Raw genomic sequence first — 22,832 nt, 5'->3', positions numbered from 1 at the left:
ATCTTCTGTATTAGCAACCCATGCTAGTTGTTGCATCTATAAATCTTCTGTATTAGCAACCCATGCTAGTTGTTGCATCTCCAGATCTTCTGTATTAGCACCCCATGCTAGTTGTTGCATCTATAAATCTTCTGTATTAGCAACCCATGCTAGTTGTTGCATCTATAGATCTTCTGTATTAGCAACCCATGCTAGTTGTTTCATCTATAAATCATCTGTATTAGCAACCCATGCTAGTTGTTGCATCTCCAGACCTTCTGTATTAGCACCCCATGCTAGTTGTTGCATCTCCAGATCTTCTGTATTAGCAACCCATGTTAGTTGTTGCATCTATAGATCTTCTGTATTAGCAACCCATGCTAGTTGTTTCATCTATAAATCTTCTGTATTAGCACCCCATGCTAGTTGTTGCATCTCCAGATCTTCTGTATTAGCAACCCATGCTAGTTGTTGCATCTCCAGATCTTCTGTATTAGCAACCCATGCTAGTTGTTGCATCTCCAGATCTTCTGTATTAGCAACCCATGCTAGTTGTTGCATCTATAAATCTTCTGTATTAGCAACCCATGCTAGTTGTTGCATCTCCAGATCTTCTGTATTAGCAACCCATGCTAGCTGTTGCATCTTTAAATCTTCTGTATTAGCACCCCATGCTAGTTGTTGCATCTCCAGATCTTCTGTATTAGCAACCCATGCTAGTTGTTGCATCTATAAATCTTCTGTATTAGCAACCCATGCTAGTTGTTGCATCTCCAGATCTTCTGTATTAGCAACCCATGCTAGTTGTTGCATCTATAAATCTTCTGTATTAGCAACCCATGCTAGTTGTTGCATCTCCAGATCTTCTGTATTAGCAACCCATGCTAGTTGTTGCATCTCCAGATCGTCTGTATTAGCAACCCATGCTAGCTGTTGCATCTCCAGATCTTCTGTATTAGCACCCCATGCTAGTTGTTGCATCTATAAATCTTCTGTATTAGCAACCCATGCTAGTTGTTGCATCTCCAGATCTTCTGTATTAGCAACCCATGCTAGTTGTTGCATCTCCAGATCTTCTGTATTAGCAACCCATGCTAGTTGTTGCATCTATAAATCTTCTGTATTAGCAACCCACACTAGTTGTTGCATCTCCAGATCTTCTGTATTAGCAACCCATGCTAGTTGTTGCATCTTTAGATTTTCTGTATTAGCAACCCACACTAGTTGTTGCATCTCCAGATCTTCTGTATTAGCAACCCATGCTAGTTGTTGCATCTTTAGATTTTCTGTATTAGCATCCCACACTAGTTGTTGCATCTCCAGATCTTCTGTATTAGCAACCCATGCTAGTTGTTGCATCTTTAGATTTTCTGTATTAGCACCCCACACTAGTTGTTGCATCTCCAGATCTTCTGTATTAGCAACCCATGCTAGTTGTTGCATCTCCAGATCTTCTGTATTAGCACCCCATGCTAGTTGTTGCATCTCCAGATCTTCTGTATTAGCAACCCATGCTAGCTGTTGCATCTTTAGATCTTCTGTATTAGCAACCCATGCTAGTTGTTGCATCTTTAGATCTTCTGTATTAGCAACCCATGCTAGTTGTTGCATCTCCAGATCTTCTGTATTAGCAACCCATGCTAGTTGTTGCATCTATAAATCTTCTGTATTAGCAACCCACACTAGTTGTTGCATCTCCAGATCTTCTGTATTAGCAACCCATGCTAGTTGTTGCATCTCCAGATCTTCTGTATTAGCAACCCATGCTAGTTGTTGCATCTATAGATCTTCTGTATTAGCAACCCATGCTAGTTGTTTCATCTATAGATCTTCTGTATTAGCAACCCATGCTAGTTGTTGCATCTATAAATCTTCTGTATTAGCAACCCATGCTAGTTGTTGCATCTCCAGATCTTCTGTATTAGCACCCCATGCTAGTTGTTGCATCTATAAATCTTCTGTATTAGCAACCCATGCTAGTTGTTGCATCTATAGATCTTCTGTATTAGCAACCCATGCTAGTTGTTTCATCTATAAATCATCTGTATTAGCAACCCATGCTAGTTGTTGCATCTCCAGACCTTCTGTATTAGCACCCCATGCTAGTTGTTGCATCTCCAGATCTTCTGTATTAGCAACCCATGTTAGTTGTTGCATCTATAGATCTTCTGTATTAGCAACCCATGCTAGTTGTTTCATCTATAAATCTTCTGTATTAGCACCCCATGCTAGTTGTTGCATCTCCAGATCTTCTGTATTAGCAACCCATGCTAGTTGTTGCATCTCCAGATCTTCTGTATTAGCAACCCATGCTAGTTGTTGCATCTCTAGACCTTCTGTATTAGCAACCCATGCTAGTTGTTGCATCTCCAGATCTTCTGTATTAGCACCCCATGCTAGTTGTTGCATCTCCAGATCTTCTGTATTAGCAACTCATGCTAGTTGTTGCATCTCCAGACCTTCTGTATTAGCAACCCATGCTAGTTGTTGCATCTCCAGACCTTCTGTATTAGCAACCCATGCCAGTTGTTCCATCTCCAGATCTTCTGTATTAGCAACCCATGCTAGTTGTTGCATCTCCAGATCTTCTGTATTAGCAACCCATGCTAGTTGTTGCATCTTTAGATCTTCTGTATTAGCAACCCATGCTAGTTGTTGCATCTCCAGATCTTCTGTATTAGCACCCCATGCTAGTTGTTGCATCTCCAGATCTTCTGTATTAGCAACCCATGCTAGTTGTTGCATCTCTAGACCTTCTGTATTAGCAACCCATGCTAGTTGTTGCATCTCCAGATCTTCTGTATTAGCACCCCATGCTAGTTGTTGCATCTCCAGATCTTCTGTATTAGCAACCCATGCTAGTTGTTGCATCTATAAATCTTCTGTATTAGCAACCCATGCTAGTTGTTGCATCTCCAGATCTTCTGTATTAGCAACCCATGCTAGCTGTTGCATCTTTAAATCTTCTGTATTAGCACCCCATGCTAGTTGTTGCATCTCCAGATCTTCTGTATTAGCAACCCATGCTAGTTGTTGCATCTATAAATCTTCTGTATTAGCAACCCATGCTAGTTGTTGCATCTCCAGATCTTCTGTATTAGCAACCCATGCTAGTTGTTGCATCTATAAATCTTCTGTATTAGCAACCCATGCTAGTTGTTGCATCTCCAGATCTTCTGTATTAGCAACCCATGCTAGTTGTTGCATCTCCAGATCGTCTGTATTAGCAACCCATGCTAGCTGTTGCATCTCCAGATCTTCTGTATTAGCACCCCATGCTAGTTGTTGCATCTATAAATCTTCTGTATTAGCAACCCATGCTAGTTGTTGCATCTCCAGATCTTCTGTATTAGCAACCCATGCTAGTTGTTGCATCTCCAGATCGTCTGTATTAGCAACCCATGCTAGTTGTTGCATCTATAAATCTTCTGTATTAGCAACCCACACTAGTTGTTGCATCTCCAGATCTTCTGTATTAGCAACCCATGCTAGTTGTTGCATCTTTAGATTTTCTGTATTAGCAACCCACACTAGTTGTTGCATCTCCAGATCTTCTGTATTAGCAACCCATGCTAGTTGTTGCATCTTTAGATTTTCTGTATTAGCATCCCACACTAGTTGTTGCATCTCCAGATCTTCTGTATTAGCAACCCATGCTAGTTGTTGCATCTTTAGATTTTCTGTATTAGCACCCCACACTAGTTGTTGCATCTCCAGATCTTCTGTATTAGCAACCCATGCTAGTTGTTGCATCTCCAGATCTTCTGTATTAGCACCCCATGCTAGTTGTTGCATCTCCAGATCTTCTGTATTAGCAACCCATGCTAGCTGTTGCATCTTTAGATCTTCTGTATTAGCAACCCATGCTAGTTGTTGCATCTTTAGATCTTCTGTATTAGCAACCCATGCTAGTTGTTGCATCTCCAGATCTTCTGTATTAGCAACCCATGCTAGTTGTTGCATCTATAAATCTTCTGTATTAGCAACCCACACTAGTTGTTGCATCTCCAGATCTTCTGTATTAGCAACCCATGCTAGTTGTTGCATCTCCAGATCTTCTGTATTAGCAACCCATGCTAGTTGTTGCATCTATAGATCTTCTGTATTAGCAACCCATGCTAGTTGTTTCATCTATAGATCTTCTGTATTAGCAACCCATGCTAGTTGTTTCATCTATAAATCTTCTGTATTAGCAACCCATGCTAGTTGTTGCATCTCCAGATCTTCTGTATTAGCAACCCATGCTAGTTGTTGCATCTTTAGATTTTCTGTATTAGCAACCCACACTAGTTGTTGCATATCCAGATCTTCTGTATTAGCAACCCATGCTAGTTGTTGCATCTTTAGATTTTCTGTATTAGCACCCCACACTAGTTGTTGCATCTCCAGATCTTCTGTATTAGCAACCCATGCTAGTTGTTGCATCTTTAGATTTTCTGTATTAGCACCCCACACTAGTTGTTGCATCTCCAGATCTTCTGTATTAGCAACCCATGCTAGTTGTTGCATCTCCAGATCTTCTGTATTAGCACCCCATGCTAGTTGTTGCATCTCCAGATCTTCTGTATTAGCAACCCATGCTAGCTGTTGCATCTTTAGATCTTCTGTATTAGCAACCCATGCTAGTTGTTGCATCTTTAGATCTTCTGTATTAGCAACCCATGCTAGTTGTTGCATCTCCAGATCTTCTGTATTAGCAACCCATGCTAGTTGTTGCATCTATAAATCTTCTGTATTAGCAACCCACACTAGTTGTTGCATCTCCAGATCTTCTGTATTAGCAACCCATGTTAGTTGTTGCATCTTTAGATCTTCTGTATTAGCAACCCATGCTAGTTGTTGCATCTATAGACCTTCTGTATTAGCAACCCATGCTAGTTGTTGCATCTCCAGATCTTCTGTATTAGCAACCCATGCTAGTTGTTGCATCTCCAGATCTTCTGTATTAGCAACCCATGCTAGTTGTTGCATCTTTAGATATTCTGTATTAGCAACCCATGGTAGTTGTTGCATCTCCAGATCTTCTGTATTAGCAACCCATGCTAGTTGTTGCATCTATAAATTGTCTGTATTAGCAACCCATGCTAGTTGATGCATCTCCAGATCTTCTGTATTAGCAACCCATGCTAGTTGTTGCATCTCCAGATCTTCTGTATTAGCAACCCATGCTAGTTGTTGCATCTCCAGACCTTCTGTATTAGCAACCCATGCTAGTTGTTCCATCTCCAGATCTTCTGTATTAGCAACCCATGCTAGTTGTTGCATCTCCAGATCTTCTGTATTAGCAACCCATGCTAGTTGTTGCATCTCCAGACCTTCTGTATTAGCAACCCATGCTAGTTGTTGCATCTATAAATCTTCTGTATTAGCAACCCATGCTAGTTGTTGCATCTCCAGATCTTCTGTATTAGCAACCCATGCTAGTTGTTGCATCTATAAATCTTCTGTATTAGCAACCCATGCTAGTTGTTGCATCTCCAGACCTTCCCCCTTACTGCATTTCAAACTGATATTTTCATCTGTGTCTCATGAAACCACTCAGATGTTCAGTTTCCCCGTTAATGATGTTTTCCCTCTAACAGTGTTTCCCCGTTAATGATGTTTTCCCTCTAACAGTGTTTTCCCGTTTTAATGTCATTATGAAACAAACATTCACTCATAGTCATTGTGCGCAGCAATGTGCACGAGGCAGTAGACTATGAAACGGTGAGCTCTGTCCCTCACTGTTCCTGTCTCTGTCCCCACTGAGCTCTGTCCCTCACTGTCTCTGTCCCCACTGAGCTCTGTCCCTCACTGTTTCTGTCTCTGTCCCCACTGAGCTCTGTCCCTCACTGTCTCTGTCCCCACTGAGCTCTGGCCCTCACTGTTTCTGTCTCTGTCCCCACTGAGCTCTGGCCCTCACTGTTTCTGTCTCTGTCCCCACTGAGCTCTGTCCCTCACTGTTTCTGTCTCTGTCCACTGAGCTCTGTCCCTCACTGTTTCTGTCTCTGTCCACTGAGCTCTGTCCCTCACTGTTTCTGTCTCTGTCCCCACTGAGCTCTGTCCCTCACTGTTTCTGTCTCTGTCCACTGAGCTCTGTCCCTCACTGTTCCTGTCTCTGGCCCTCACTGTTTCTGTCTCTGTCCCCACTGAGCTCTGTCCCTCACTGTTTCTGTCTCTGTCCACTGAGCTCTGTCCCTCACTGTTTCTGTCTCTGTCCCCACTGAGCTCTGTCCCTCACTGTTTCTGTCTCTGTCCACTGAGCTCTGTCCCTCACTGTTCCTGTCTCTGTCCCTCACTGTTTCTGTCTCTGTCCCCACGGAGCTCAGTCCCTCACTGTTTCTGTCTCTGTCCACTGAGCTCTGTCCCTCACTGTTTCTGTCTCTGTCCCTCACTGTTTCTGTCTCTGTCCCCACTGAGCTCTGTCCCTCACTGTTTCTGTCTCTGTCCCTCACTGTTTCTGTCTCTGTCCCCACTGAGCTCTGTCCCTCACTGTTTCTGTCTCTGTCCCTCACTGTTTCTGTCTCTGTCCCTCACTGTTCCTGTCTCTGTCCCTCACTGTTTCCGTCTGTCCACTGAGCTCTGTCCCTCACTGTTTCTGTCTCTGTCCCCACTGAGCTCTGTCCCTCACTGTTTCTGTCTCTGTCCATTGAGCTCCCTCACTGTTTCTGTCTCTGTCCACTGAGCTCTGTCCCTCACTGTCTCTGTCCCTCACTGTTTCTGTCTCTGTCCACTGAGCTCTGTCCCTCACTGTTTCTGTCTCTGTCCACTGAGCTCTGTCCCTCATTGTTTCTGTCTCTGTCCCCACTGAGCTCTGTCCCTCACTGTTTCTGTCTCTGTCCCCACTGAGCTCTGTCCCTCACTGTTTCTGTCTCTGTCCCTACTGAGCTCTGTCCCTCACTGTCTCTGTCCCCACTGAGCTCTGTCCCTCACTGTTCCGGTCTCTCCACTGAGCTCTGTCCCTCACTGTTCCGGTCTGTCCCTCACTGGTCCGGCCTGTCCCTCACTGGTCCGGTCTGTCCCTCACTGGTCCGGACTGTCCCTCACTGGTCCGGTCTGTCCCTACAGGTGAGGAGTGGAAGACGGCCCGTCAACGTGGTTCCTCTATACAGCACATCCTGCAGCCCATGGACTTTAACCTGCAGCTGGCCAAATGCATGGTGGAGAAGGACACCAGGATGGCCAGGTAACACCAGACTGTTAACCAGGATGAGGGATCTGAGCTAGGTAACACCAGGCTGTTAACCAGGATGGCTAGGTAACACCAGGCTGTTAACCAGGATGGCTAGGTAACACCAGACTGTTAACCAGGATGGCTAGGTAACACCAGACTGTTAACCAGGATGAGGGATCTGAGCTAGGTAACACCAGGCTGTTAACCAGGCTGAGCTAGGTAACACCAGACTGTTAACCAGGATGGCTAGGTAACACCAGGCTGTTAACCAGGATAGCTAGGTAACACCAGACTGTTAACCAGGCTGAGGGAGCTGAGCTAGGTAACACCAGGCTGTTAACCAGGATGGCTAGGTAACACCAGGCTGTTCACCAGGCTGAGGGATCTGAGCTAGGTAACACCAGACTGTTAACCAGGATGGCTAGGTAACACCAGGCTGTTAACCAGGCTGAGGGAGCTGAGCTAGGTAACACCAGGCTGTTAACCAGGATGGCTAGGTAACACCAGACTGTTAACCAGGATGGCTAGGTAACACCAGACTGTTAACCAGGATGGCTAGGTAACACCAGGCTGTAACCAGGCTGAGCTAGGTAACACCAGACTGTTAACCAGGATGGCTAGGTAACACCAGGCTGTTAACCAGGATAGCTAGGTAACACCAGACTGTTAACCAGGCTGAGGGAGCTGAGCTAGGTAACACCAGGCTGTTAACCAGGATGGCTAGGTAACACCAGGCTGTTAACCAGGATGGCTAGGTAACACCAGACTGTTAACCAGGATGGCTAGGTAACACCAGACTGTTAACCAGGATGAGGGATCTGAGCTAGGTAACACCAGGCTGTTAACCAGGCTGAGCTAGGTAACACCAGACTGTTAACCAGGATGGCTAGGTAACACCAGGCTGTTAACCAGGATAGCTAGGTAACACCAGACTGTTAACCAGGCTGAGGGAGCTGAGCTAGGTAACACCAGGCTGTTAACCAGGATGGCTAGGTAACACCAGGCTGTTCACCAGGCTGAGGGATCTGAGCTAGGTAACACCAGACTGTTAACCAGGATGGCTAGGTAACACCAGGCTGTTAACCAGGCTGAGGGAGCTGAGCTAGGTAACACCAGGCTGTTAACCAGGATGGCTAGGTAACACCAGACTGTTAACCAGGATGGCTAGGTAACACCAGACTGTTAACCAGGATGGCTAGGTAACACCAGTCTGTTAACCAGGCTGAGCTAGGTAACACCAGACTGTTAACCAGGATGGCTAGGTAACACCAGACTGTTAACCAGGATGGCTAGGTAACACCAGACTGTTAACCAGGCTGAGCTAGGTAACACCAGACTGTTAACCAGGATGGCTAGGTAACACCAGACTGTTAACCAGGATGGCTAGGTAACACCAGACTGTTAACCAGGATGGCTAGGTAACACCAGTCTGTTAACCAGGATGGCTAGGTAACACCAGGCTGTTAACCAGGCTGAGGGAGCTGAGCTAGGTAACACCAGACTGTTAACCAGGATGGCTAGGTAACACCAGGCTGTTAACCAGGCTGAGCTAGGTAACACCAGGCTGTTAACCAGGATGGCCAGGTAACACCAGGCTGTTAACCAGGATGGCTAGGTAACACCAGGCTGTTAACCAGGATGGCTAGGTAACACCAGGCTGTTAACCAGGATGGCTAGGTAACACCAGGCTGTTAACCAGGCTGAGCTAGGTAACACCAGACTGTTAACCAGACTGAGCTAGGTAACACCAGACTGTTAACCAGGATGGCTAGGTAACACCAGACTGTTAACCAGGATGAGGGATCTGAGCTAGGTAACACCAGGCTGTTAACCAGGATGGCTAGGTAACACCAGGCTGTTAACCAGGATAGCTAGGTAACACCAGACTGTTAACCAGGCTGAGGGAGCTGAGCTAGGTAACACCAGGCTGTTAACCAGGATGGCTAGGTAACACCAGGCTGTTCACCAGGCTGAGGGATCTGAGCTAGGTAACACCAGACTGTTAACCAGGATGGCTAGGTAACACCAGGCTGTTAACCAGGCTGAGGGAGCTGAGCTAGGTAACACCAGGCTGTTAACCAGGATGGCTAGGTAACACCAGACTGTTAACCAGGATGGCTAGGTAACACCAGACTGTTAACCAGGATGGCTAGGTAACACCAGGCTGTTAACCAGGATGGCTAGGTAACACCAGACTGTTAACCAGGATGGCTAGGTAACACCAGACTGTTAACCAGGATGGCTAGGTAACACCAGACTGTTAACCAGGCTGAGCTAGGTAACACCAGACTGTTAACCAGGATGGCTAGGTAACACCAGACTGTTAACCAGGATGGCTAGGTAACACCAGCCTGTTAACCAGGATGGCTAGGTAACACCAGGCTGTTAACCAGGCTGAGGGAGCTGAGCTAGGTAACACCAGACTGTTAACCAGGATGGCTAGGTAACACCAGGCTGTTAACCAGGCTGAGCTAGGTAACACCAGGCTGTTAACCAGGATGGCCAGGTAACACCAGGCTGTTAACCAGGATGGCTAGGTAACACCAGGCTGTTAACCAGGATGGCTAGGTAACACCAGACTGTTAACCAGGATGGCTAGGTAACACCAGGCTGTTAACCAGGCTGAGGGAGCTGAGTGTCCCAGATTAATAAACCTCTGGTATATACTCTGTTACAGATTAGTAAACCTCTGGTATCTACTGTGTTCCAGATTAGTAAGGATCTGGTATCTACTGTGTTCCAGATTAGTAAACCTCTGGTATCTACTGTGTTCCAGATTAGTAAGGATCTGGTATCTACTGTGTTACATATTAGTAAACCTCTGGTATCTACTGTGTTCCAGATTAGTAAAGCTCTGGTATCTACTGTGTTCCAGATTAGTAAAGCTCTGGTATGGTATCTACTGTGTTCCAGATTAGTAAGGATCTGGTATCTACTGTGTTACATATTAGTAAACCTCTGGTATCTACTGTGTTCCAGATTAGTAAACCTCTGGTATCTACTGTGTTCCAGATTAGTAAACCTCTGGTATCTACTGTGTTCCAGATTAGTAAACCTCTGGTATCTACTGTGTTCCAGATTAGTAAACCTCTGGTATCTACTGTGTTCCAGATTAGTAAGGATCTGGTATCTACTGTGTTACATATTAGTAAACCTCTGGTATCTACTGTGTTCCAGATTAGTAAACCTCTGGTATCTACTGTGTTCCAGATTAGTAAACCCCTGGTATCTACTGTGTTCCAGATTAGTAAACCTCTGGTATCTACTGTGTTCCAGATTAGTAAACCTCTGGTATCTACTGTGTTCCAGATGAGTAAGGATCTGGTATCTACTGTGTTCCAGATTAGTAAAGCTCTGGTATCTACTGTGTTCCAGATTAGTAAAGCTCTGGTATCTACTGTGTTCCAGATTAGTAAACCCCTGGTATCTACTGTGTTCCAGATTCAAGGTGTCTGGAGAACTGCCTCTCCTCCATGTGAAGATCTCAGACCAGAAGATCCAGGGAGTGTTGGACCTGGTCAACAGCATCCCCCTGCCCCAGAGTGATTCCACCCCTTCCACCCCCACCCAGAAGGTACAGTTGGTATGCCCCAGTTCACCAGTAGAGTAGCCTACACACACCCATTATATTGGTACAGTTGGTATGCCCCAGTACACCAGTAGAGTAGCTTACACACACCCATTATATTGGTACAGTTGGTATGCCCCAGTTCACCAGTAGAGTAGCCTACACACACCCATTATATTGGTACAGTTGGTATGCCCCAGTACACCAGTAGAGTAGCTTACACACACCCATTATATTGGTACAGTTGGTATGCCCCAGTTCACCAGTAGAGTAGCCTACACACACCCATTATATTGGTGCATTTGGTATGTTCCAGTTCACCAGTAGAGTAGCCTACACACACCCATTATATTGGTGCATGTGGTATGCCCCAGTTCACCAGTAGAGTAGCCTACACACACCCATTATATTGGTGCATTTGGTATGCCCCAGTTCACCAGTAGAGTAGCCTACACACACCCATTATATTGTTCCAGTTCACCAGTAGAGTAGCCTACACACACCCATTATATTGGTGCATTTGGTATGTCCCAGTTCACCACTAGAGTAACCTACACACACCCATTATATTGGTACAGTTGGTATGCCCCAGTTCACCAGTAGAGTGGCCTACACACACCCATTATATTGGTACAGTTGGTATACCCCAGTTCACCAGTAGAGTAGCCTACACACACCCATTATATTGGTACAGTTGGTATGCCCCAGTTCACCAGTAGAGTGGCCTACACACACCCATTATATTGGTACAGTTGGTATGCCCCAGTTCACCAGTAGAGTGGCCTACACACACCCATTATATTGGTACAGTTGGTATGCCCCAGTTCACCAGTAGAGTAACCTACACACACCCATTATATTGGTACAGTTGGTATACCCCAGTTCACCAGGCGAGTAGCCTACACACACCCATTATATTGGTACAGTTGGTATGTCCCAGTTCACCAGTAGAGTAGCCTACACACACCCATTATTTTGGTACAGTTGGTATGTCCCAGTTCACCAGTAGAGTAGCCTACACACACCCATTATAATGGTACAGTTGGTATGCCCCAGTTCACCAGTAGAGTAGCCTACACACACCCATTATATTGGTACAGTTGGTATGTCCCAGTACACCAGTAGAGTAGCCTACACACACCCATTATATTGGTACAGTTGGTATGTTCCAGTAGAGTAGCTGTCACACACCCATTATATTGGTACAGTTGGTATGCCCCAGTTCACCAGTAGAGTAGCCTACGCACACCCATTATATTGGTACAGTTGGTATGCCCCAGTTCACCAGTAGAGTAGCCTACACACCCCCATTATATTTTGGGGACAGTTGGTATGCCCCAGTTCACCAGTAGAGTAGCCTACACACACCCATTATATTGGTACAGTTCATCATGTCTAATAGGATTGGCAATCAACTGTTCTCCCCCCCCCCCATCTTGTCTCCACTAGATGCTGTATTTGTCTGAGGCCAGGCCCAACGTCCTGGGTTTACAGACCCCGGTGCTGCTAGATGCAATAGAGACAGGTGAGGGTGGCTGGTTCTTCACTAAACTGTTTCTGCAGGAACTGATCCAGGGTCTGCTGTTATCTGACCACTCTTAACGGTTATAATTAGGGGTCAGGTAATCTGATACTAGATGGGATTCTCCTCCTGTCTCCTGGTCTTTGTATAAAATGGATGTCATGCCTCAGAGTTGTCCGTTGGGGAAGGTGAGTCGATGTCGAGTGCAAGCCAGAATACAACAGCCCCCCCCCCCCCCCCTCAGGTAACAGAAGACTGTATTTTAGTCAGCGGCTCAACCCCCTTCATCTGAACTGGATCAGACAAACAAGGGCATTTCCATGGCAACTATTACCGAAGACCAGGAGATAGAAGGACCATCTGTTACTGAAGAACGAAGACCAGGCGATAGAAGGACCATCTTACTGAAGAACAAAAACCAGGAGATAGAAGGACCATCTGTTACTGAAGATCAAAGACCAGGAGACAGAAGGACCTTCTGTTATTGAAAATCAAAGACCATGAGATAGAAGGACCATCTGTTATTGAAAATCAAAGACCAGGAGATAGAAGGACCATCTGTTATTGAAGAACAAAGACCAGGAGACAGAAGGACCATCTGTTACTGAAGAACAAAGACCAGGAGATAGTCCTTCTATCTGTTATTGAAGAACAAAGACCAGGAGATAGTCCTTCTATCTGTTACTGAAGAACAAAGACCAGGAGATAGAAGGACCATCTGTTACTGAAGAACAAAGACCAGGAGATAGTCCTTCTATCTGTTACTGAAGAACAAAGACCAGGAGATAGTCCTTCTATCTGTTACTGAAGAACAAAGACCAGGAGATAGAAGGACCGTCTGTTACTGAAGAACAAAGACCAGGAGATAGTCCTTCTATCTGTTATTGTATGGCATGAATCATGAATGAGTGTAAACTTTTCTTTCACTATGGGATATGTTCTGTTTATTTTCAGACGTCTGTAGTTGATGTACACTGAGTGGACAAAGCATTAGGAACACCTGCTCTTTTCATGACAAACTGTCCAGTCCAGGTGAAAGCTATGATCCCTTATTGATGTCACCTGTTAAATCCACTTCAAATCAGTGTAGATGAAGGAGAGGAGACAGGTTAAAGAAGGATTTTTAAGCTTTGAGACAATTGAGACATGGATTGTGTATGTGTGCCATTCAGAGGGATAATAGGCGAGGTCAAATATTTAAGTGCCTTTCGAACAGGGTATGGTAGTAGGTGCCAGGCGCACCAGTTTGAGTGTCAAGAACTGCAATGCTGCTGGGTTTTTCAAACTCAACAGTTTCTCGTGTGTATCAAGAATGGTCTACCACCCAAAGGACATCCAGCCAATTTGACTGTGGGAGGCATTGGAGTCAACATGGGCCAGCATCCCTGTGGAGTCAACATGGGCCAGCATCCCTGTGGAGTCAACATGGGCCAGCATCCCTGTGGAGTCAACATGGACCAGCATCCCTGTGGAGTCAACATGGGCCAGCTTCCCTGTGGAGTCAACATGGGCCAGCGTCCCTGTGGAGTCAACATGGGCCAGCGTCCCTGTGGAGTCAACATGGACCAGCATCCCTGTGGAGTCAACATTGGCCAGCATCCCTGTGGAGTCAACATGGACCAGCATCCCTGTGGAGTCAACATGGACCCGCATCCCTGTGGAGTCAACATGGGCCAGCATCCCTGTGGAGTCAACATGGACCAGCATCCCTGTGGAGTCAACATGGGCCAGCATCCCTGTGGAGTCAACATGGACCAGCATCCCTGTGGAGTCAACATGGGCCAGCATCCCTGTGGAGTCAACATGGACCAGCATCCCTGTGGAGTCAACATGGACCAGCATCCCTGTGGAGTCAACATGGACCAGCATCCCTGTGGAGTCAACATGGGCCAGCTTCCCTGTGGAGTCAACATGGGCCAGCGTCCCTGTGGAGTCAACATGGGCCAGCGTCCCTGTGGAGTCAACATGGACCAGCGTCCCTGTGGAGTCAACATGGGCCAGCGTCCCTGTGGAGTCAACATGGGCCAGCGTCCCTGTGGAGTCAACATGGGCCAGCGTCCCTGTGGAGTCAACATGGACCAGCATCCCTGTGGAGTCAACATGGGCCAGCATCCCTGTGGAGTCAACATGGACCAGCATCCCTGTGGAGTCAACATGGACCAGAGTCCCTGTGGAGTCAACATGGACCAGCGTCCCTGTGGAGTCAACATGGACCAGCATCCCTGTGGAGTCAACATGGACCAGCATCCCTGTGGAACGCTTCCGGCACGTTGTGGAGTCCATGTCTCGACGAATTGAGGCTGTTGTGAGGGCAAAGGGGGGTTGCAAATCAATATTAGGAAGGTGTTCCTAATGTCCACTCAGTGTATGTGTGATAACTTTACACTATGTAGTCTGTATGTAGTCTATATGTAGTCTGTATGTAGTCTGTATGTAATCTCTATGTAATCTCTATGTAATCTATATGTAATCTGTATGTAATCTGTATGTAATCTGTATGTAATCTATTTGTAATCTATTTGTAATCTGTATGTAGTCTGTATGTAGTCTGTATGTAATCTATTTGTAGTCTGTATGTAGTCTGTATGTAGTCTATATGTAATCTGTATGTACTCTATATACATACTACATACAGATTACATATAGATTATATACATACTACATACAGATTACATATAGATTATATACATACTACATACAGATTACATATAGATTACATACAATCTATATGTAGTCTGTATATAATCTGTATGTGATCTGTATGTAATCTGTATGTCTTCCTCCCCAGACTCAGATGGAGAGTCGTATTATATGTCTGTGGATGAGGAACACCAACCCTCTGTCACAGAGGAGCTGACTGACCTGCACTTCAAGTTTGAAGTCAAAGCGGTACGGAGTGGTTTTGTATATTTTTTCTCTATAATATTCGAATAACCCAATAATCAAAGCAATACATTTTTCTATTGGTGACCCCCAGTGGGAATCGAACCCACAACTCTGGGGTTGCAAGCGCTATGCTCTACAGGACCACAGGGTCACAAGGTCACAGGGTCACAGGGTCACAGGGTCACTGGACCACTGGACCACAGGGTCACAGGGCCACAGGACCACAGGGTCACAGGGTCACAGGACCACAGGACCACAGGACCACAGGACCACAGGGTCACAGGACCACAGGGTCACAGGGTCACAGGACCACAGGACCACAGGGTCACAGGACCACAGGACCACAGGGTCACAGGACCACAGGGTCACAGGACCACAGGGTCACAGGGTCGCAGGACCACAGGGTCGCAGGACCACAGGGTCACAGGACCACTGGGTCACAGGACCACAGGACCACAGGACCACAGGGTCGCAGGACCACAGGGTCGCAGGACCACAGGGTCACAGGACCACAGGACCACAGGGTCACTGGACCACAGGGTCACTGGACCACAGGGTCACTGGACCACAGGACCACAGGACCACAGGGTCACTGGACCACAGGACCACTGGACCACAGGACCACAGGAACACAGGGTCACTGGACCACAGGGTCACTGGACCACAGGGTCACTGGACCACAGGACCACAGGGTCACTGGACCACAGGGTCACTGGACCACAGGACCACAGGACCACTGAGTCACAGGACCACTGAGTCACAGGACCACTGAGTCACAGGACCACTGAGTCACAGGACCACTGAGTCACAGGACCACTGGGTCACAGGACCACTGGGTCACAGGACCACAGGGTCACAGGACCACAGGGTCACTGGACCACAGGGTCACTGGACCACAGGGTCACTGGACCACAGGGTCACTGGACCACAGGACCACAGGGTCACAGGACCACAGGGTCACAGGACCACAGGACCACAGGGTCACTGGACCAGAGGGTCACTGGACCACAGGACCACAGGGCCACAGGACCACAGGGCCACAGGACCACAGGGTCACAGGACCACAGGGTCACAGGACCACAGGGTCACAGGACCACAGGGTCACAGGACCACAGGGTCACTGGACCACAGGGTCACTGGACCACAGGACCACTGGACCACAGGACCACAGGACCACAGGGTCACAGGACCACAGGACCACTGTCTAAAGCGTTATCATGTTATTGAGGTGTTGTTTGGTGACGTTCCCCAGGTGCTGTTGGAGTTGACGCGTCAGGCTGACCAGGAGAACACCCTGTTAGCCCTCAGCGTGTCTCAGCTGGGAGCAGAGGGCAAGATGAGAACCTATGACCTTACCATCACAGCCTACCTCCGTAAAGTAGGCCTGGACTACTGTGAGATACGAGGTACTAGTGACCCTAACTAAGCCTAACCCCTAACCTGTGACCTCACCCTCATCTCCGTAAAGTAGGCCTGGACTACTGTGAGATACGAGGTACTAGTAACCCTAACCCCTAACCTGTGACCTCACCCTCATCTCCGTAAAGTAGGCCTGGACTACTGTGAGATACGAGGTACTAGTGACCCTAACTAAGCCTAACCCCTAACCTATGACCTCACCATCACATCCTACCTCCGTAAAGTAGGCCTGGACTACTGTGAGATACGAGGTACTAGTAACCCTAACTAGGCCTAACCCCTAACCTGTGACCTCACCCTCATCTCCGTAAAGTAGGCCTGGACTACTGTGAGATACGAGGTACTAGTAACCCTAACTAGGCCTAACCCCTAACCTGTGACCTCACCCTCATCTCCGTAAAGTAGGCCTGGACTACTGTGAGATACGAGGTACTAGTAACCCTAACTAACCCTAACCCCTAACCACCCGCATCTCCGTAAAGTAGGCCTGGACTACTGTGAGATACGAGGTACTAGTAACCCTAACTAACCCTAACCCCTAACCACCCTCATCTCCATAAAGTAGGCCTGGACTACTGTGAGATCAGTAGGACTACAGGTACAGTATGACTACAGTAGAGACTGTATCTGGGATTAAGTCTACTGTGAGATCACAGGTACAGTAGGACTACAGTAGAGACTGTATCTGGGATTAAGTCTACTGTGAGATCACAGGTACAGTAGGACTACAGTAGAGACTGTATCTGGGATTAAGTCTCCTGTTAGATCACAGGTACAGTAGGACTACAGTAGAGACTGTATCTGGGATTAAGTCTCCTGTTAGATCACAGGTACAGTATGACTACAGTAGAGACTGTATCTGGGATTAAGTCTACTGTGAGATCACAGGTACAGTAGGACTACAGTAGAGACTGTATCTGGGATTAAGTCTACTGTGAGATCACAGGTACAGTAGGACTACAGTAGAGACTGTATCTGGGATTAAGTCTACTGTGAGATCACAGGTACAGTAGGACTACAGTAGAGACTGTATCTGGGATTAAGTCCTCCACTTCAGTACAGCCATGGTAGTAGCAGCCCATGTAGGATATAGACTGGGCCATGGGGTGTCTGTAAACAGGAAATCGCTATGATTTATATAAATTCCAACGTCAAGTTGATTCTATCCCTCTATAACAGGAATGGGCATCTCCAGCCATGATTAGTTGATTATTTGAGTCAGGTGTGTTAGCTGGGGCGGGGTTAAAGTGTGAAACCAATCAGAGGACTGGAGTTGCCCCTCCCTGCTCTTTAATCGTCAGTTGCCCCTCCCTGCTCTTTAATCGTCAGTTGCCCCTCCCTGTTCTTTAATCGTCAGTTGCCCCTCCCCGCTCTTTAATCGTCAGTTGCCCCTCCCCGCTCTTTAATCGTCAGTTGCCCCTCCCCGCTCGTTAATCGTCAGTGGCCCCTCCCTGCTCTTTAATCGTCAGTTGCCCCTCCCCGCTCTTTAATCGTCAGTTGCCCCTCCCCGCTCTTTAATCGTCAGTTGCCCCTCCCCCCTCTTTAATCGTCAGTTGCCCCTCCCCGCTCTTTAATCGTCAGTTGCCCCTCCCCGCTCTTTAATCGTAAGTTGCCCCTCCCCGCTCTTTAATCGTCAGTTGCCCCTCTCTGCTCTTTAATCGTCAGTTGCCCCTCCCCGCTCTTTAATCGTCAGTTGCCCCTCCCCGCTCTTTAATCGTCAGTTGCCCCTCTCTGCTCTTTAATCGTCAGTTGCCCCTCCCCGCTCTTTAATCGTCAGTTGCCCCTCCCTGCTCTTTAATCGTCAGTTGCCCCTCCCTGCTCTTTAATCGTCAGTTGCCCCTCCCCGCTCTTTAATCGTCAGTTGCCCCTCCCCGCTCTTTAATCGTCAGTTGCCCCTCCCCGCTCTTTAATCGTCAGTTGCCCCTCTCTGCTCTTTAATCGTCAGTTGCCCCTCCCGCTCTTTAATCGTCATCACGTCCCAGGTGAAGAGCGACCAGCCTCTTTTCTAACGTAATGAATGATGTTAATTTCCAGACTCCAATAACCAGCCTCTGCACCTGATCAGGTCCTCAGACAAGCACGGCTCTGACCTGCTCAAAGTGGAGTACACCAAAGTAAGTCAAGTTTTACTCACTGGGTCCTTTTGTCATTCGATCCTTCTGTTGGTCTCAAATCGCTTTCTCCTCTCTCTGTCTCTCTCTCTCTCTCTGTCTCACTCACTCACTCACTCACTCACTCACTCACTCACTCACTCACTCACTCACTCACTCACTCACTCACTCTCTCACTCTCTCACTCTATTGCATTATGACCAACTTCACAAGCACGATATCTTATTTTAGAAAGAAAAATCCCAATATTTGTATCGCTGGTCTTTCTCTGGAGATCTTATATGAGCTAAGCAGTGGTTTTCCAGAGCAGGAAGTGTTTTCCGGAGCAGGAAGTGTTTTCCGGAGCAGGAAGTGTTTTCCGGAGCAGGGAGTGTTTTCCGGAGCAGGGAGTGTTTTCCGGAGCAGGGAGTGTTTTCCGGAGCAGGGAGTGTTTTCCGGAGCAGGGAGTGTTTTCCGGAGCAGGGAGTGTTTTCCGGAGCAGGGAGTGTTTTCCGGAGCTGGAAGTGTTTTCCGGAGCTGGAAGTGTTTTCCGGAGCAGGAAGTGTTTTCCGGAGCAGGAAGTGTTTTCCGGAGCAGGAAGTGTTTTCCGGAGCAGGAAGTGTTTTCCGGAGCATGAAGTGTTTTCCGGAGCATGAAGTGTTTTCCGGAGCAGGAAGTGTTTTCCGGAGCAGGAAGTGTTTTCCGGAGCAGGAAGTGTTTTCCGGAGCAGGAAGTGTTTTCCGGAGCAGGAAGTGTGTGTATTAACGACATGCTATCCCTTCCTACAGGCTGATATCAACGGGCCTAATTTCCAGACCACGTTTGACAACACTGAGCAAAACCTGAAGGTATGTTTTAAAAAATGTTTTATTTCACCTTTATTTAACCAGGTAGGCTAGTTGAGAACAAGTTCTCATTTGATATGAATTGGTAGTGTTTTTTTCCCTCGGAGTAACCAAGGTAACCGCTGATAATTATTGCGAAGGTATTGTGTTTCCCCCCCTAACACATCTCCTCGTCACCACATTCTGTTTTTTCTTCACAGTATTTTTATAGAGCCAGTTGTATGCTAACCACTTCCTCAACAACTCTTCATGATGCTTTCTAAGAGCAGGGTCCTTTCTAGGGTGCTGTCTGTCGTTGGTTACCCAGCTATAGATCTACAGAGGACGGACTGAGAGCAGGGTCCTTTCCAGGGTGCTGTCCTCTCATTGGTTACCCAGCTGTATATCTATAGAGGATGGACTGAGAGCAGGGTCCTTTCTAGGGTGCTGTCTGTCGTTGGTTACCCAGCTATAGATCTACAGAGGATGGACTGAGAACATTTAGAATGAGAGCAGGGTCCTTTCCAGAATTCAGTCCTTAGCCTATCAGTTTCTAGTCAGTCCTCCTAGTCTCAGTTCTATTCAGTCCTCCTAGAATACACTCGTTAGCCTCTGGCGAGGGAGTTACACAGTTGGGTTGAAGTTGTTTAGGCCCCGCCTTAAAAACAATAGAGGTTTTTGAATCAATAGTAGTCTCTGTGTTGGCACACGTCTGGTTTTCACTCTATTTCAGAACCAATGTGAGAAAAACTGAATATATTAATATTAATCTTAATGGCATAGGTTAATCACTTTCCAGTCCTGTTTTACCACACAGTTTTTTAGTGTGATGGCTGACAAAAGGTTAAAGGGATTTGTTTGTCAGAGACCTTAGTCATGCAGCCTCTGCCTTGGACACACACACTCTCTCACTCTCACTCTCTCTCACTCTCACACACACTGTGCAGTGATCCCTGAATAGATGTAATGATCTTGTTGCCAGGTTGATATCAAGTCATTATGGTATGGATGCTGGATGAAAGGCCACAGGTTTGCTGGATAAAAGGATACAGATGGATCATTTTTAATTTTAATATTTTTTTAATCTTCATTTTTTTAATATTAATAAATGGCTCCCATGATAGGCTCATGTTAATAAACAGTTCAAGGAAAGCCGTTGTAGTATTAGGATTGTGGGATCACCCGTAAGACCCCAGTGTAGGATCCTAGTAGTAGTTAGACTCAGTAGTTCTAGTAGGATCCTAGTGGTAGTTAGACTCAGTAGTCCCAGTAGGATCCTAGTAGTAGTTAGACTCAGTAGTCCCAGTAGGATCCTAGTAGTAGTTAGACTCAGTAGTCCCAGTAGGATCCTAGTAGTAGTTAGACTCAGTAGTCCTAGTAGGATCCTCGTAGTAGTTAGACTCAGTAGTTCTAGTAGCATCCTAGTAGTAGTTAGACTCAGTAGTCCCAGTAGGATCCTCGTAGTAGTTAGACTCAGTAGTCCCAGTAGGATCCTAGTAGTAGTTAGACTCAGTAGTTCTAGTAGGATTCTACTAGTAGGTATCTGTATTGATGTGGCTCAGTAGTTCTAGTAGGATCCTAGTAGTAGGTATCTGTATTGATGTGACTCAGTAGTTGTAGTAGTATTGATTATGTATTAATATGTATTGGTACAGTATTCAACATGAATGGTTGTATCTCCAGGTGGAGTTGTCGTCTCTAGACTTTCTCCTCCACACCAAAGCGCTCCTCTCCACCATCAACTATCTGAACACAGCCGTACCCCAGGAGCTGACAGCCTCCAAGGACAGAGAGGCCAAGACACAGGTGGAGAAGGCTGGACAGGGGAAGACAGGTATACATTATGCTATGCTATACTATACTTTAATATACTACAATATACTGTACTATAATATACTATATCATAATATACTGTACTATAACATAATATACTATGGTGTACTATAATATACTATGGTGTACTATAATATACCATACTATAATATGCTGTACTAGTCCATACTATAATATACTATACTATACTGTAATATACCATTCTATAATATACTGTACTATACCATACTATAATATACCATACTATACCATAATATACTGCACCATACTATATTATACCGTACCATAATATACTGTACTATACCATACTATAATATACCATACTATCATATAATATACTGTACTGCACCATACTATATTAAATAAAATACTATAATATACTGTTCTATACCATACTTTAATATACCATACTACAATATAATATACCATACTATAATATAATATACTGTTCTATACCAAACTATAATATACTTTAATATACCCATACTATAATATACCGCAATATAGTATACTGTTCTATACCATACTTTAATATATCATACTATAATAGACCATACTATAATAAACTATACCATACTATATTATACCGTACCATAATATAATATACTGTACTATACCATACTATAATATACCATACTATCATATAATATACTGTACTTTACCATACTATACCATACTATACTGTACCATACTATACCATACCATACTATAATAATATACTGTGCTATACCATACTTTAATATACCATACTATAATATAATATACTGTTCTATACTATACCATAATTTAATAGACTGTTCTATACTATAATATACCGTAATATACTGTTCTATAATATACCGTAATATACTGTGCTGTACCATACTATAATATACTGTTCTCTACCATACTATAATGTACTGTAATATACTGTGCTATACCATACTATAATATACCGTTCTATACTATACCATAATTTAATAGACTGTTCTATACTATACTATAATATACCGTAATATACTGTTCTATAATATACCGTAATATACTGTGCTGTACCATACTATAATATACTGTTCTCTACCATACTATAATGTACTGTAATATACTGTGCTATACCATACTATAATATACCGTTCTATACCATACTATAATATACTATACTATAATATATACTGTTCTATACCATACTATAATATACTGTTCTATACCATACTTTAATATACCATACTTTAATATACTGTTCTGTACCATACTATAATGTACTGTAATATACTATGATATACCATACTATAATATACCATACTGTACTATATTTAGTGTATGTAGGTCAACGTGTGGCCATTAAAGACTAGTATTAACTCTGTTCAAATGTCGTTTCATCGTTCTCCTCCTTCAGTGTCGAAAGGAGCAAAATACGGCAATGTGTTCAACTTCAAACTGTTTGCTAAGCTGGGGTCATTCCGTGTGGAGGTCTGTGATGACCGGCGGAACATCGCTGACATCAGAATACAAGGTAAGACGTGTGACCAATCATCTGAAAGAAGACTTATTTAATTTTTGGGGGGGGGGGGGGGGTTAT

General features: G+C 45.4%; 1 protein-coding gene across 1 annotated transcript in view; it reads left to right on the top strand.

The window, feature by feature from the left end:
• Positions 1–22,832, top strand: part of LOC129842997 (intermembrane lipid transfer protein VPS13C-like) — a gene marked incomplete at its 5' end in the record, with an annotated part of 207,119 nt that overhangs the window by 25,384 nt on the left and 158,903 nt on the right. The window contains 9 exons of the mRNA XM_055911720.1: positions 7,027–7,144; positions 10,574–10,706; positions 12,150–12,225; positions 15,011–15,111; positions 16,361–16,514; positions 18,562–18,641; positions 19,406–19,465; positions 21,125–21,275; positions 22,650–22,766. Coding sequence (XP_055767695.1) covers positions 7,027–7,144; positions 10,574–10,706; positions 12,150–12,225; positions 15,011–15,111; positions 16,361–16,514; positions 18,562–18,641; positions 19,406–19,465; positions 21,125–21,275; positions 22,650–22,766 — 990 coding nt within the window. The remainder of the gene's footprint in view (positions 1–7,026; positions 7,145–10,573; positions 10,707–12,149; positions 12,226–15,010; positions 15,112–16,360; positions 16,515–18,561; positions 18,642–19,405; positions 19,466–21,124; positions 21,276–22,649; positions 22,767–22,832) is intronic.

The sequence above is a fragment of the Salvelinus fontinalis genome, unplaced genomic scaffold (assembly GCF_029448725.1).
Source record: "Salvelinus fontinalis isolate EN_2023a unplaced genomic scaffold, ASM2944872v1 scaffold_0085, whole genome shotgun sequence".
In the NCBI taxonomy this organism is placed as follows: domain Eukaryota; kingdom Metazoa; phylum Chordata; class Actinopteri; order Salmoniformes; family Salmonidae; genus Salvelinus; species Salvelinus fontinalis.
Note: the sequence above shows the minus strand (reverse complement) of the source record. Positions and strands in the feature narration are given on the sequence as shown.